The 16248-nt window shown below is 40.1% G+C and overlaps 2 protein-coding genes across 3 annotated transcripts; one reads left to right on the top strand and one right to left on the bottom strand.

The window, feature by feature from the left end:
* The first annotated feature begins 7987 nt into the window (after positions 1-7987).
* homezb (homeobox and leucine zipper encoding b) lies at positions 7988-13434 on the top strand. 2 transcript variants are annotated; one of them, XM_026936754.3, is made up of 3 exons: positions 7988-8127; positions 9020-9325; positions 10624-13434. In XM_026936754.3, the coding sequence occupies exons 2-3, from the start codon at positions 9029-9031 to the stop codon at positions 12487-12489; spliced, it is 2163 nt and encodes a 720-aa protein (XP_026792555.1). In that variant the 5' UTR covers positions 7988-8127; positions 9020-9028; the 3' UTR covers positions 12490-13434. The 2 variants fall into 2 exon arrangements, with proteins under 2 accessions (XP_026792555.1, XP_034159112.1); XM_034303221.2 differs by having other exon boundaries at positions 8036-8127; positions 9023-9325.
* A 2-nt stretch (positions 13435-13436) lies between these two features.
* cideb (cell death inducing DFFA like effector b) lies at positions 13437-16177 on the bottom strand. Its single transcript, XM_026936804.3, has 5 exons — positions 15981-16177; positions 15489-15603; positions 14959-15108; positions 14508-14704; positions 13437-14016 (listed from the first exon to the last, which is right to left on the bottom strand). The coding sequence occupies exons 1-5, from the start codon at positions 16004-16006 to the stop codon at positions 13869-13871; spliced, it is 636 nt and encodes a 211-aa protein (XP_026792605.1). The 5' UTR covers positions 16007-16177; the 3' UTR covers positions 13437-13868.
* Between the last annotated feature and the right edge of the window lie 71 nt (positions 16178-16248).

The raw sequence follows: 16248 nt of genomic DNA, 5'->3' as shown, positions 1-16248 counted from the left end.
TCTGATCAATAAAATGGATTACGTTCAGCTGCTGATGTCTGTGTAGATACAACCGAACAAAACTGTTTCTCCTTCAAACTCCATCAAACACAAATACAATCAAATTCAGCTTTTATTTAGAAATAAAAATGTCAGGGTTATTCTGTTCTTTAAAAAAAAAAGAAATGAAATGGATGAATGAATAAATGAATTCTCTATCTGTGCTGTTTTCCATCAGTAAATGTTCTTATCCCAACTGAAAACAAATTGCTTAAGCGTAGGATGACAGCGGGAGCCTCATTAATATTCATGAGGAAGCGCTACCTGATTGGTCAGTGACACGTTTCAGCTCTGACGTTTCATGTTGCTGCACGCGACCGTTTTGTGGCTGCTGTGAAAAGTCATGGTGAGGAGATTACACTGACTAGTGCAAGAACCAGGATTAACCACCCGGAAATACACCTTTTATTTTATTTTCTGTTTGAAAAGCCAGCTAGCTCTGCAGTAAAGTGACATTTTCCTTCTGCTTTCTTCAATATTTCAGTCCCGCTGCGGTTTTATTGAGTAGGTTTGCCACACTGAAATGAAAAGGAGAATGTCATTATGTGATAAAGGGGTAAATGCTGAGTGGGACAGTAAGTCACTGCCACTTTCATCTGTTTTGTAGTGAAGTGATATCGAGCTCAGGAGCACATCAGGAAAGAAAAATTTCTCATCGAGCAAGCCTTATTTCTACATCTATGAGGGCTGAATGTTTCTACTTTTCACTTTCTTTCGTTATGATATTTATTTGTACGCAGTTGCCATGGTGATTAAACCCGTTGTGCAGCATGAAACGTCAGAGCCGGTGTTCCAGTGATTCAGGTCCCCTGTTTCTCCGTCAGTGCGCATGCGCGAAGTCAGGACGTTTTCTCCTGTTGCTACGTTGAGTAGCTTGTGTGTGTGTGCTCTGTGTGTGTTAGTTTTATTATTTTGTGTTCAGCAGGTAATAAGGTAAATTTCAGGTAGCTTGTAAAGTAATTCGTAATTAAATCCATGCTTTAAAGTAGAGAATGTTTATTTGTCAGAGTACAGACACAGTAAGTAGGTAGTGTGTGTTATTATTTTAGGTTCTCAGCTACACACTAGGCTTTACTCTGAGAATAAGTGCACCTAGAAAAGTGGTTTCTCTCTAGTGTGTTGCATGACATTTATAACCTACTGTTGTGTTACTAATGTATCTGCTTCACACTTTCATTCAGCCAGTTTCATCTGTACTTCATTCTTTCTTTGGAAATGAGGTTTTCCCTCCATATATTACAGTATATTACACCTGAAATGGCTTTGAACTACAACAGTGATGATGGTAATCTATCTCTCTGCCTCCACTCATCTCTACAAGTTTCATCCACATGCTTTTATAATTAAGAACACAGGGGAAATGGATTTCGCTCACACTCTTGGAAAGTGGTTTCTCAACTGTATTTCTGTATTTTCTCTATTTAAGAAGGTGACAGGCTGCACTTTCAGGATTTTTTTTTTTTTTAAATAAACATAAAACACCACAGCAAAACCTACCACAGACCGTTTCTTGGACAAAGGTTATACATCATGGTAAATGGTTATACATCATGGTAAAAAGAAAACACTCTCCTTCAATTTTATGTTTTTATTTATCAGGGCCTAATTAACAGTTGTGTTGTCCTCACTTCTGTAAACAAACAAATAACCTCACGTGACAAAAAACCCACAATGGATTTACATTTTAGAGCAAAAGACACTGAGTTAAAGTAAGCTTTATCAGTGACACTCAGGTTTTTCGCTTCCTTCCTGTTTTTCTCTCTTTTGTATCCTTTTGTATGTTTTAATTAAAATCACACAAACACACATATAAATTGTGTTCTAAATTTATTTATGCAGCATAACGATTTAAAAAATAAACCTCAGTATCAGTCTCAGTCTGTGATTATATGATCACAGTACACTAAATAAAAATCTCTGCATCCTACGTAATAAAGTAATATTCTATATTTCCTAGTCAACCTTATTCCCCTGACTATTAAGAGCATCATAATAACACTTTAATGCACATAAAAATCCATCAGTGCATTATTCAGCCACAGTTGTGGGGTGTTTCATGCATCCCTTCATGCATCCATTATATCTCTTCACTTTTCCTCTCTCCACTTATTGTATTTTAAGGCTGTCCTAATTAACCTGAACCATGTTTGGTAATTTGTGACATCTTGTAAATGATTAATTTATAAACATGTGTACATTTTATACTCACCTTATGCTTATGTTTTTATACTAACCTTATGCTAACCTTATGTTTATTTTGTTCCTGTAGTTTAACATGTTTAACTTCTTGTTTGATGCCGTCCACACCCCCTTATATGATGTCTAATGAATTAACTCACATTATTTCTATCAAGCAGTTTCACTGCAAGGGTTCAGTAACATAAGTTTTGCTTTCACTCATCAGGCCAGAAAATAAATGCTGGTAAGTTTAACTGTCTATCGATCAGTACTTTCAACTTAACTGCCATTAAATAACTATTTTCTTACCATCAGTTAACTATATTTATTAGAGAGGCCACTGCAAACTGCACTGAACTTTGAGTGTTTGGCCAAAAGTGAAAAATGGCAAATAGTTTGACAAAAATAAAGATTAAATAGACCTAAAACAAAATGCAAGATCTAACACTACAGAATTATATCTACAAATTATATTAATTTTAATTGGAAAATGCAAACAAAAATGCTGTTTGTTCTAATGTGCTTTTCTTTTATATATATATATATAACAGAAAAATAATATTATACGTATATATATATATATATATATATATACGTATAATATTATTTTTCTGTTTCTTTACACTCGCCGAGCACTTTATTAGGAACACTATACTAATACTGGGTAGTGTCTCCCTTTGCTCTCAAAACAGCCTCAATTCTTTGTGGCATGGATTCCACAAGATGTTGGAAAAATTCCTTTGAGATTCAGGTCCATTTTGATGTGATTGCATCATGCAGTTCCTGCAAATATTTCAGATGCACTTTCATGTTGTGAATCTCCCGTTCTACCACATCGCAAAGGTGTTTCGTTGGATTCAGATCCACTGACTGGGAAGGAACACTGAACTCATTGTCATTTTCATGAAACCAGTTTGAGACGACTTTTGCTTTGTGACATGGTGCATTATCATGCTGGAAGTAGCCATTAGAAGATGGGTAAATTGTGGCTATGAAGGGATGCATATAGTTACTAACAATACTCAAATAGGCTGTGGCATTCAAGCGATGATTGATTGGTATTAACAGGCCTAAAATGAGCCAAGAAAACATTCCCCACACCATTACACCACCTCCACCAGCCTGGACTGTTGACACAAGGCAGGTTGGGTCCATGGATTCATGCTGTTGGCACCAAATTCTGACCCTACCATCTGTGTGCCTCAGCAGAAATGGAGATTCATCAGACCAGGCTATGTTTTTCAAGTCTTCAGCTGTCCAGTTTTGGTGAGCTGAGATCAAATTTTTTCCCCATGCTGTTGGTTGATGTGAACATTACCTGAAGCTGCTGGCCCGTATCTGTATGATTTTATGCATTGCACTGCTGCCACACGATTGACTGATTAGACAATTGCATGATTGAGTAGGTGTACAGATGTTCCTAATAAAGTGCTTAGTGAGTGTATGTATCCCAGAGACTATACAGAAAACCCAGCGTCCTCTAACATTTCATTAAAATGCAGAAATGAAATGTTTATATATAACATTCCATTCCAGATTTGCTGTTATAATAACCTCCACTTTTCTGGGAAGGCTTTCTACTAGATTTCGGAGTGTGACTATGGGGATTTGTGCTCATTCAGCCGCAAGAGCATTAGTGAGATCAGGCACTGATGTTGGGAGAGAAGTCTTGGTGCAAAGTCTGCACTCCAGTTCATCCCAAAGGTGTTCAGTGGGGTTGAGGTCAGGGTTCTGTGCAGGCCACTCGAGTTCTTCCACACCAACCTTGGCACAGCATGTCTTCATGGACCTTGCTTTGTGCACAGGGGCATTGTCATGCTGGAACAGGTTTGGGCCTTAGTTTCAGTGAAGGGAAATGTTAATGCTACAGCATACAAAGACATCCTATACAATTGTGTGCTTCTAACTTTGTAGCAACAGTTTGGGGAAGAACCACATATGGGTGTGATGGTCAGGTGTTAACAAACCTTTGGCCATATAATGTATCAAATATCTCATTGCAGTATTGTGCTGTTTGTTCATTTAATGAAAACTTTTTTGGGGGGGGATAATGCAACCTGCCTGAAAATCTACTTTGGAGATTTTCCGACACATTGATAATAGAAACCCAGAGAAGTCTGGCCTCTGTGGGGTCCTGTGGCAGATTCAAGTACATTGTGTTTTAATAGGAGGAAACATTAACACTAATTGGACACCAGGCATTTAATGTTATTTTGAGTCTCACCTGGATTTGCAGCTTCTCTGGGGATGAATGGGAGTGTGGGTGGGTGGGTTTGCATAGAAAAAAATTATCTCAATGTTTATTGGCCAACGCATTGCATGCTTGTCATGGCTGCAAGCATGGCTTCTCTAGATGATGATCTGGCGAGCTCTCAAAGGGGCGGAACGTCACACGTAACTACCAGTCACTGAAATGGCAACGAACATGACTGCCGTCTTGAACTTAGACATATTAGCATCAGTCAGATTTCCAGAGCACTCAGAGCTCTTCAGTAGTCAGTAATCAAATCCATAACAGTTTTATACAGCTACTATATTTTGTTATTTTATCACTGTAATTGGTAAATATTGTAAATAAATTGTAAGTTTAAAGTTATGTTTGTTTTATTTTCTGCATCTGTTTTTGTATATAAATCCAAATGTCTAGATGTCACTACCTTCTTCAGTGAAATCGAGCTAGCAGCCTAGCTGGCAAACACTTCTAGTTTTGTCTTTTGATGCTTTTGCTCATGAGGAGAGACTGAGAATTAAACAGATCAGGCAGATAAAACAGAAAACACAGATGTATACTTCAGTAACAAACACCTGTGCTTCCCATATTAAAAAAAAAAAAAAAAAAAAAAAACACCAGCCACCACTGAGGTATACCATGCAGTAGTTTGAATATTAATAAGTTTGTTCTCAAAAAAATGGAAAGTGAGCCTCATGGGGAGAAATTTTGAATATGTCTCCTCTAATGTATCCTAATGAAAATGATCCACTGGATGATGATTTAATTTTTTTTTTACCTGCATACTCATATCACACACTGTGTGTTTCTCTCAGTGGATGTGACTCTGGATCCTGATACAGCTCATCCTCATCTCATGTCATCAAGCAGAGTTTCTTCTCAGGGAGATTTTATAATGAGGTGCAGGTCAGAAGGAAAAGTGAGTGGGAACTCGGAGTCGCAAGAGAGAGCACTGACAGAAAGGGGAGATTCCACTGACTCCTCAGGATGGATTCTGGACTGTGGGACTGAGGAAAGAGAATCAGCACTGGTCTTGTGCTAGTGCCACTGATGTCCCCCTCACACTGAGAGAGAAGGTGGAGAAGGTGGGGGTGTTTGTGGGTTATGAGGAGGGTCTGGTCTCCTTTTATTATGTGGAGTCCAGCTCTCATATCTACTCTTTCACTGCTCAGTCTTTCACTGAGAAACTCTATCCATACTTCAGTCCTGAAGTAGATGATAAAAACACAGCACCACTGATCATCTCTCCTGTATTTAAGACTGAATGATTTTTTTTATCTCACATAAAATAGTAAGTTTAAAAATGGATTTTAAAACCTTTTTCTGGTGCACATTATGAAAACAACAGAACAACAATGTAACAGAATCTGAAATAATCAGAAATGTTTAAATAACAAAAGTTAGGTTCAATAAATCTGAATTTAAAAGATGTGCTAATTGTATTTTCACTTTTGTTTCAGATATTCAGAAGTGAAATTTCTACTAGAAATTGTGTATCCCTACAATATTTACAAATCTCCAATTAAAATATATGCATAACATTTAGGCTACACTAAATTAAAATTTTGATCTTATGATCTTATGCAAAATCAAATGTATTGTCAGTCATAAACTCTGTGCTTGCTTTTTCCATTTTTATTATCACACTCACTTTAGGCTTGTGAAACTTTGTCATTCGATTTAAATAGTTAACATACAGAGACAGAGAGCAGCGTTGACTCTGTAACAGCACTTTTAGGTCTGTCTTTAGCGCAGTTACTTTAGCTCAGTAGTCTTGGGATGAGAAAGTGAATTAGCATGAACAGACAGGATGTAATTGCACTGATGCATCTGAGAATTATTGATTAGAAGAGAAAACACACCACAATCAAGCCACACACACACACACACACACACAGCAAAAATAATAGTGTACAAATAAATAAGAACTACAATATGCCAAGCAGTTTCTTTTAAGTCTCACTAAAAATATTCAGACTAAGATTTTGAATATTCTTCACAGTATGTGGTTTTATTTTGAGTGCTATGAACCTTCGGATACTACTTTATTGAAGAGATTTTTCCTCAGTCCTTGTTGTTACTCTCGTCTGAGACTGTATAAGAGAAAGTATATATATTGGGTAAATTATTTTCTTTAACTCTTCTAATCATTGGTCTTCTTATTTTGTTTCCCTTCCCTTCAGTATTAAAATAAAGCTTTCCATGATTATCACTGTTAATTGCGTAATATTTTAAAGTAACTAATGAGACATACATCTAGTGTTTGTCAAGATACTATTTATGGGCAGAACCTAAAAGCTATGTACACAGAATCCTAAAAGGCACAATGATTTTTTTCTGTCTAGAAGATGACTGTAGTTTCTTTTTTATTCAATAAAAGCAAAGTAAAGACTAGTTTTTTGGAATGCATATCCTGGTTAGCACCACGAAGTGATTACTTTAATCTGAAACTGTGCATTAGGATGTCCTGTTTTCACATTTAGATGAGAATCTCTGCCCTCTGGACATTTAGCTGACATTTCCAGGTGACTTAGAAATGAAATTAAATACAATCCAAGAATCTAGATGAGCAGTACAGGAGACCAGCAGCAGTTCTCTGCCAATACACATCTAGTTAATATAGGAAATTCACTTGCAATAACATAGTTCCAATAACATAAAACAAAAGCAATTAGTGTAATAACATACTTTAAAATATATCAGTTAGGGAAAAATAAGAGCTCACTGAAAGAAAACAGGACATGGTGTGCTGTCTGCTTTGTCTGAGAAACTGTGAGGTCTAAATACCAGTATCTGATCTGGACAGTTGGATCAACCACTTGTGTGTGAGTTACACATTTCAATCATACTCTACAGCTTATGCCAGGAACACTGGGCATGAGGTGGGACTAAGCATGAAATTCATTTTAGATTGCTCTTTTGCAAACCATAAAATTGGTTGTGGGCTCGAATCTCGCCTCCGCCCTGTGTGCATGGAGTTTGCATGTTCTCCCCATGGCTCGGGGGTCGCCTCGGGGTACTCCGGTTTCCTCCCCCAGCCCATATGCATTGTAGGCTGATTGGTATTTCCAAATTGTCCGTAGGGTGTGAGTTTGTACCCTGTGATAGATTGGCACCCCATACACCCAATACAAATTCTAAATAATAATATTCAGATTTTTGCATTTAAAATCATATTTCTGATGGCATGAGTCTAACTTGATAGAAATGGCCCATGATGGGTAAAGGTTATTAACAAGTCACCATGTAAACACTCATTCATCTTCAGGAACCGCTTTATCCTTGTCAGGTTTGTGTGGATCCTGAACCGGGGAACACTAGGTGTAAGGCAGGAGGAATACTCCCTGGATGGGATGTCTGTCTATCGCAGGAGAGCTACACCTGATTATATCCAGTGCCACCTGTAATTATGACTTGAAGTAATGTTCCTTTGCAACTGTAGGACAAGAACTCATTTTAGTACATGAAGGCAGCATTATTATTCGACTATAAAATATGTGTTTACATTGGATGTGGATATAATGCACTCTGGTCCAGTTAGATGAAAAATGAACGAAAACTGATAATGTGGGAGAACTGGGGCTTTTATTTTGAACCCCTGGAAATCTTCAGCGTTTCTGTTTTCACACATCGAAGATGCGACAAACCAAACTGTGACAGATTGACAGCAACGATCTGAGGCAAGTGTACCTACATTGGCAGCTCATTACGGCCTCGTTAACGCGGGCCAGCTTTGTTATCCCGGGACAGTGACATGTTTTGCCTAAAATGCTCAGTTGTGCTGCTCTCATGCGGCTTCATTCAGATGTCTAGCCATGTTGTTACAGCGGGTTAGCTAGCCACAGAGCTAAAAGCCTTTGTTCCGACTAGCAGATCGATAATGTTAGCTTTTAGCCAGAGAAGGAATAGGGAATGTAGCTGTGCTGTCCCGTGTGTACAGCAGCATCGCCATGACTTTTAACAGTTAGAGCTCCATAACTGTCATGGCGGTGTGTTAGGCACAAGAGCTCTAAACCCGTAAAGAATAGGAGATTTAAAGAGATTTAGCTCTTCATATTAGTGCATTAGGAAGCTTGAGATCTTTGAGACATTTGAATTGTTTAGCAACATGATCAGCGCCATGAAACTGTTGCTTGAATGATTTTTTCCTTAATGAACACGGTTTGTTTCATGTTCATCCAGTCAGAAATAAACATTAGCTAACATAGCATAATATCAGTGTACCAGCCATGACCTAGTAATACATGTGTGTTGTGTGATTTCTCATCTTAAATGCTGCAATGCTACACCAAAAACTTTAATTTTCAGTTTGCACTTTTTTTTGACTCTAATTACCTTTCGATAAAATACGAATCCAGTGAAATATCACAGGAATTTTGGGAATTATGGGAATGTCTCAACTAGTTATTTCTCCTAGTGGCTCTCCTCTGAGAAAACTTCACCCTACAGAGTTATTTCTCTAACGCTTATTCTCCCTATAGCTTATTTCTGTTTACTGTTTGCTTGTGATGCTGTATGTGCAGTTTGCTTTGTTGTGGCTTAGATATTCCGTGTTGTTTTCTCCTCCTTCAGCAGGTCGCCATGCAGCAGTGTGAACCCCCGCAGCAGCAGCAGCAGCAGCGGCAGCAGCGCGAGGAAAACCGGAAGCTGGAGGCGCGAGGGAGCGCGGAGGCGGAAACAGGGGACAGCGACGCGAGTGATGCTTATGAATGTCGGATCTGCGGTTATAAAGCAGCGGATGTCTGCTCTCTCAGTCAGCATCTGCACTCTGTCCATCCTGTTACGACTCTACCCGGCCCGAGCTCAGCAAAAGATGAGGAGAGTAAAGGAGCGCGAGACCAAACCTCAGAGGGACAGAAGAGCCCACCTGCAGGAAATGTGAGTTAGTGCACGTGTAGTACACATACCTGTGTTTGTGCATGAAAAGTATTGTTTATGTTTGTTTGATTTGGGAGAAGAGGGGCACGCTGGTTTAGTGGTTAGCACTGTTGCCTCGTATCTCCGGGGTTTAGAGTTCAAATCCTGCCTCTGCACCATGTGCATGGAGTTTCAGGGGTTTCCTCTGGGAACTCCGGTTTCCTCCCCTGGTCCAAAGACATTCGTTGTAGGCTGATTGACATTTTCAAATTGTCCGTAGTGTGTGTGAGAATGGGTGTGAGTATGTATGTGTGTGTGATTGTGCCCTGCAATGGATTGGCACCCCATCCAGGGTGTCACCTGCCTTTTGCCCCAAGTCCCCTGGGACAGACTCCAGGCTCCCTGCGACCCTGTTATGGGTGTAGGATAAGTGGTACAGAGGATGGATGGATGAATGAGTTTTCAAGGAATTCACATCTGGATATGCTGTTATGGGAAAGTAATCAAGGCCAGTGTGGTGTAATGCCGTTACCACCCTGATTTTTGATTATTTTACAGTAACAGCGTGTCTTGAAGCTGAAGTGTTTTATTCCTCTTATACCACAACACAATCGTTATAAAGCGCTGACACTGGAGACTCCTTCCATAAATATTAAATAAACGTCTCCTAAGAGAAAGCGCTGCTATATTGTTGATTTTCTTTGTTAAATATCAAGGCTTTTCTTTTTAGATCTGTTTATTAAACGGTTTAGATTATGTGGAGCATCCTGTATAATTATCAGTACATATAGTCCTCATTTCCTTTTCTTTATTTGACACTGGTTTCCCTTAAGGCATCCTCCTCAATGACTGTAACCATAATGTTTTATAATCCTACTATCTGGCATTGCCCAAAGAAGGATGGGTTCCCATTTCAATCTGTTTCATCTCAAAAAAATTTTTTTTTAATTATGCTGTTTCATAGAGTGGTTTTTTTTTTTTGGGTCACCTATAGTTTGCTCATTAGACATCTGCCTGGAGTTCAATTTAATTGGACATACTCTTAATAACAAGTCAGCTATACAGTTTAAAGCTCTATAGTTTTGTTGCTAAGTGATGCAAAACATCACATGCACGATGGCAGTGAGCTTTAAGATAGTTTGTGTGGTGTGTTCACATTTAGTATTTGGATGAGATGAGAGTAAAAGTTAACTTGATTACAGCGAGTTACACAGATATTAGTTTATGCTTGTTTCCTCTGTGCCTCATTTACAAAACTTCAGTGCTGCATACAGAGTTGATGTAATCCATATTCACATTATTTCCCTTTTTCTCTACAGTCTGAATTTTCTGAGGGGTCCATGTCTTCCTCACCCATGGACTCAGAAGAGACCAGCATAAGTACATGCAATGCAGAGAACCAGGTACCAGCAGCAGAGCAAAAAGAAACTGTGAAAAACACACCTGCTGCCAAAGACAGCCAAAGCATTTCTCCTGCCTCCATTTTGCCTCAGAGGAAAGCCTCATCCTCTTCAGAGTCTACAAAAGGAAGCCAAAGCGAGGACGCAGCCTCCTCAGGCACGTCCGGCCTCAACCACACACACTTGGTGTGTCTTCCTCTGGTGTCTGAGGGACTGAAGCTGGTGTGGGTGCGCTCCGAGCAGACTAACGATCTGGATGCAGTTTCAGAGCTGGTAGAAGCGTTTAATGCCTTTCCCTACCCCACAGAGCAGGAGGCCAGTGCTCTGGCACGCCGCTGCTCCCTGTCACCCGAGCGTGTCAAAGTGTGGTTTATGATGCAGCGCGTCCGCTATGGAATCAGCTGGGCAGACGACGATATCCGGCAGACGCGCCGTAAGCTGCGGCGTCTGCAAAGAATGTCACTCGGGGAGGAGGGTGAGGAAGAAGAAGAGGATTATTTAGCACATGAAGAGAGGACACCTGAGACACTACAGCAGGGTGTTAAACAGGCGCCTGTGACAGACAACTATACGGGTTATGCACACTACACATCACAACCAGTTTTCTCCCAGGACGAAGCCAATGACTACAGCAGGCAAAACAGCATCATTCCTCAATACAGCAATGGTTTAGAGCCTTTTGTTCAGCAGCAAACTGAAAACCAGTATGTGGATGATTTTCAAAATGCATCTGTGGACAAAGACCATGCTCAGTTGCCCAGAGATCTGAATCATTTACCTCCTCACGAGCCCAAGGCTGAGGGTTCCAGCACTTATCGATCCCTATCGAAATCAGCCGTGGTTTGTGGCCCCCCTATAACCCAGCAGCGAAAGAAGACCAAAGCCCAGCTGATGGCGCTTCGCCGTAGTTTTGTCCAAAAGAACTGGCCGTCTGAGGCTGAGGTGCAACGGCTACAGCGCGTCACCGGGCTCGGACGGCACGAGATCCGGAAGTGGTTTGCTGACAGTCGCTACCAGCTTCGCAGGAGCGGTCGGTCCTGGCTGGCTGAACTGAGCAAACCCAGTCAATCACCAGAGCCCTCGGGTACATTTCGACAACAATTGAATAACGATGATTTTCAGGAGGATGGCGAGGCCTCAGGGGCGGGGCTTGACTTTGAGCTCGATGTGGACATGGAGGACCAACAGGGCCCTGTGGAAGATGGAGTCAGCGAATCAGACACTAGGAAAGAGCAACAAAGTGAGGAGCCGTCACAAAAAGACAGCCAGGCTTCTGTTAAACAGGAGCGACGGGAGATCGCTATCGTCCCTTCACCGTCTCCTGCCTCCTCTTCTCCGTCTCCGTCACTCCTCCAAGGCTGGAACCCCAGCCTGGGTCCCGAGCCCAACCTCCGGAAGAAGACATGGGAGCAGTTGAACATGCTGAGGCAGAGCTTCCTGCACTGCCAGTGGCCCACCAGCGAAGACTACACACTCTTGCAGCAGAAGACAGGCCTGACACGGACTGAGATTGTTCAGTGGTACGGAGACACACGCTACCACATTAAACACTCCAACCTGCGCTGGATTCACCCGGACGACAGAGAGCGTGTACGCGCAGGTGTCATGAAGCAGCAGAAGAGAGCAGGGAAGGGCCCAAGGAGCAGGAGATGGACAGTGGGCACAGATTCGAGCTTCAAGTTTAGGGAGCCACAGCCCAGTAACGGGACAGGAGGGAGTGAGGCAAAGTCATGGGACGAATTATACAAGACAGCTTCCTCAGTACTGCCAGGGGGTGAACTTTGACCCTGGGGAATTTTTAGATTAAATGTTAAAGAGTATTTAGAATAGCAGGAAAGTAGAGGCTGGACTCTACATTGCTGCCAAATGCTGTATTTCATGAAGAAGTTTTTTTTTTTTTTTTTTTTTTTCTGGTCTCTGTCTCATGTTCTCATGTCCAGTGTTTCTCACCACTAATGGATTGTCGCATTGATATAATCCAGTGCCTCGTCAGGACCTTTAATACACAACATATTTATGTATTTAGTTTTGTCTATCTGAGCAGTTTCATTTAAGCTGAAATTATTTATGATAACACTAAAAAAGCAAAGGATGATATTCAGAGCGATTAGCAGAACACAAGCACTGGGTGAAACTGCTGTTTTCATGTGTAGCATTTCAGTGTTCAACAGAATAGGAGCGTGTGTAGAAATTAGTTTCAGGTCTTTTTTGATGCACATTTTCAGATGTTTATTTTAAAAACTGACTTTTAGTGTATTAACATGGTTCAGATCTTCCAGACCATGAATCCTTTAAAGTGTTGCTTTTAAAAGAACAGTCAGTGTGAAAATAATTTTAAATGGTTTTAAGATAATTATTTTACATCCTGTTCTTGTATGTTAATTATTGCTTATTTCAGTTATAATTTATTTAGACCCAGGACCATAATCCAACAGAAAAAGCTTGAATGATGCATTTGATATTCTATGCATTTAATTATTATTTAGTTGACTAGAAAATTCCTTTACTGCTTTTGAAGATTTTTGTACCTATTTCTAGAAAATGTTTTCCCTTGGTTACAATGACATTTTAACTCAATAAAGTGGACTTCAGGATTTTTTTTTCTTATTAGTATATTTTAACTAGACAGATACAGTGCCTATTTACAAGAGGGCTGTATGAAATGGACAAAAATTGCATAGCGTGATTGCTCTGTATTGCCATCACAATATATTAAAACCAACCAATGAAGCTGTGATGTGTCAGAGTTACAGACTGACCGAGAAATATTTTTTTATTAACCCAAAACACCAATAAAAAAAACATACAGTTTGTTAGAGAACTCATTTACATATTGCAGGCCTTTTTGATATCAGTATCACACAGACCAATATTATAATAATGATTAACACCGCAGAATATTGTGCAGCCATCATTTACAGACATCTACAATCATATAAATACAATTTAAATTATTTGCGTTTACATAGTCCCATTTCACAGATCTGCACACTGATTAAATAAACCTGTTCCTGTTTCCCGTTAATAATGCATTCTGTATTGTCATGGCTGAATGGCCATGAGAGAACAACAGAAAACAAAGAACACTGTAATAATTGTTAATATGAATTGCATTTCACAAAGCAAGAGACGTTTTTTTCTTTTTTTCCTGATCACACAGCAAGTCAGTTCCAGTATTCTGTCTGAATCTCACGAGCACCGTGAGCTTGCAGGAAGTCCGCTCCCTGTATGATTCGGCGAATCACGGTGGCAGACGTGATTAACATGTGACCTGCTGCATGGAGTATGGTGGAGATCATTCTGAGGGCCTCTCTGTCGTAAGGAAATAGGGAAACAGCACAGTGGAAATAATATGAGATGTGACGGTGCAGAAACACAATTCAGTAGGCAGACGTATTCAGTGTCCGTTATATTTGGATCTTGTGGTCAGTCGAGTATGAACGCATTGACAATTTGAATGGACTGTCTTTATAAAGTTCCTAAAGGCAAAAAAAAAATACACAGGAGAAAACCTACTTTCTTTTACCTCCTATTACCAGGACAATACATGTATTTTTGCAGCTTGTAAAATTATTGATATAAAGCTACTCAGTGTAAAGAACATAGCAACCCTTACATAATAATTAGCCATCATGTTGCAGTCTGTTGCCAAATCAAAGTTTGCATCATTTAACTGCCTGCCAACCGCCTTCTAACAGCAGCTGCCAAACTTCAGGAAAAAACAGCACACACAAAACACACACACACACACATGACAGACAGTTTAAGAGCTGACTCTTCTTGAAAGTTCCTGTCCCTCTCACCTGAGCACCTTCTTCGGCCCCAGGCATTGGAAGTCAGCGCTGACCGAGTACAGACCCTGGAATGTGGCCTTCACACTTAGAGAGCCAAAAATATCCTTAGGGTTCAGACGATAAAGGTCAAAGGTCACTCGAGCGATGTCACGACCAGTGCGGGGTTTGTTGTCAGCTGGTTTGATGCTGCTGCCTCTCTGGCCTAACTGTCAATGAGAAGCTTGTTTAGAAATAACCAGCAGTACATATAGTGAGTATGTCAAATGCACATACACAAACACACACACACAAACTAAACATTCAGTGGACTACAAATATTCTGAAACTGTTTTCCTTTCAGAAGTAACACAGAGAGAACTGATAGGTGATTGCTGAGGGGCTTGATCAGACACTGATATTCAGACACTCATATCAGTAGTAGACATGACGGTAACACACACACACACACACACACACATACAGGATGTGGTCTCCAGGTCTGTCCTGGCTCCAAGGCCATGAGCACTGTGTTGTCTGGCAGGGCCATGAGAAACTCATCTGAGTCCACTTCAGTGCCATCTTCCTCACACACCAGAGACAGCAGGGTAGAAATGAGCAGAGTGTGGGCTGCCTAGCACACACACACACACACACACACACACAATGTTTAATAGTACATAATAAATAATCTTTGAAAAAAAAAAAAGGTTGGATATACAGCCCTTAATGGGTCTACACTTTGTCCATCTGAGGGAAGATCTTATATACAATCATACAACAAAGGATTTCCATAACAAAAAAGTTCCAGTGAGATCCTCAGAAGCCCCTAGATTAACCATTTTCATACAGCTTTATCCAGCATTTGAATTTTGTTTAATTTAACTGATACTCCATGGTTTCTAGCTTGAGAAACCATTACAACTTGCCTCCATTTTCCACTATGAGTCCTGATGCATTTTTTAATTTCTTATTCATTCATTATTTTCTATGTATCAGGGACTCTCGACTCACCCTGTCTTTCAGCTCCTTTAAGGTCGATGCAGTGAGCCCCTTCCTGATCTCTCTGTTCCACAAGCAAACTCTAAAAGGCCTCTGAGGTGCTGACCATACACGCCGAGACACAGACCTAACACACAGATGAGGACATGATCAAAATGAGACAGAAAATGATGAATCAGTTATATAATAAAATGATAGAAAATGATTGACTAATAACTTCAAAATGTAAGACTTAACAAGCTATCCCCAAACCCGCTGTACTATGTGACAGTAATCAGTGTGTATACTGTACAGCTGTGTAGACTGAAACTGTTTAACATACAATACTATATCTGCATTATTACATTGAACGCAACGCTATTATACAACAGATAGATTTTTTATTAATCAGTAATTCAATTACTAAAAAGGGAGTGGAGAATTCAGAGGAAGTGTTGTTACCATTTATATTAAATGTACTTAATGCATTAAACTAAAGGAACTCAAAGTCATTAGCATACTTACTTAATCAGTGAGGATGTTGTTTCCATCTTGAAGAGTTCAGCACTCCAGTGTTATTTTCCCTTTACATATATATATATATATATATATACACATAAAATTTAGTCCTTAGATTAAACTTTTCTTTCTGATAGGGAAGAGCTGGTGTGTGCTAGCTGACCTGTCCTTAGGCCTGCTCTATCTCTGTGGACTTCGTCCTGAACTGAATGATTCATACAGAGGTGTAATTGGACAAAGTCCTGTACCTGATAGTGTGCTGACAGTGGAGCTT

The sequence above is a fragment of the Pangasianodon hypophthalmus genome, chromosome 4 (genome assembly GCF_027358585.1).
Source record: "Pangasianodon hypophthalmus isolate fPanHyp1 chromosome 4, fPanHyp1.pri, whole genome shotgun sequence".
NCBI lineage: Eukaryota > Metazoa > Chordata > Actinopteri > Siluriformes > Pangasiidae > Pangasianodon > Pangasianodon hypophthalmus.
This window is presented reverse-complemented; position numbering and strand designations above follow the sequence as displayed.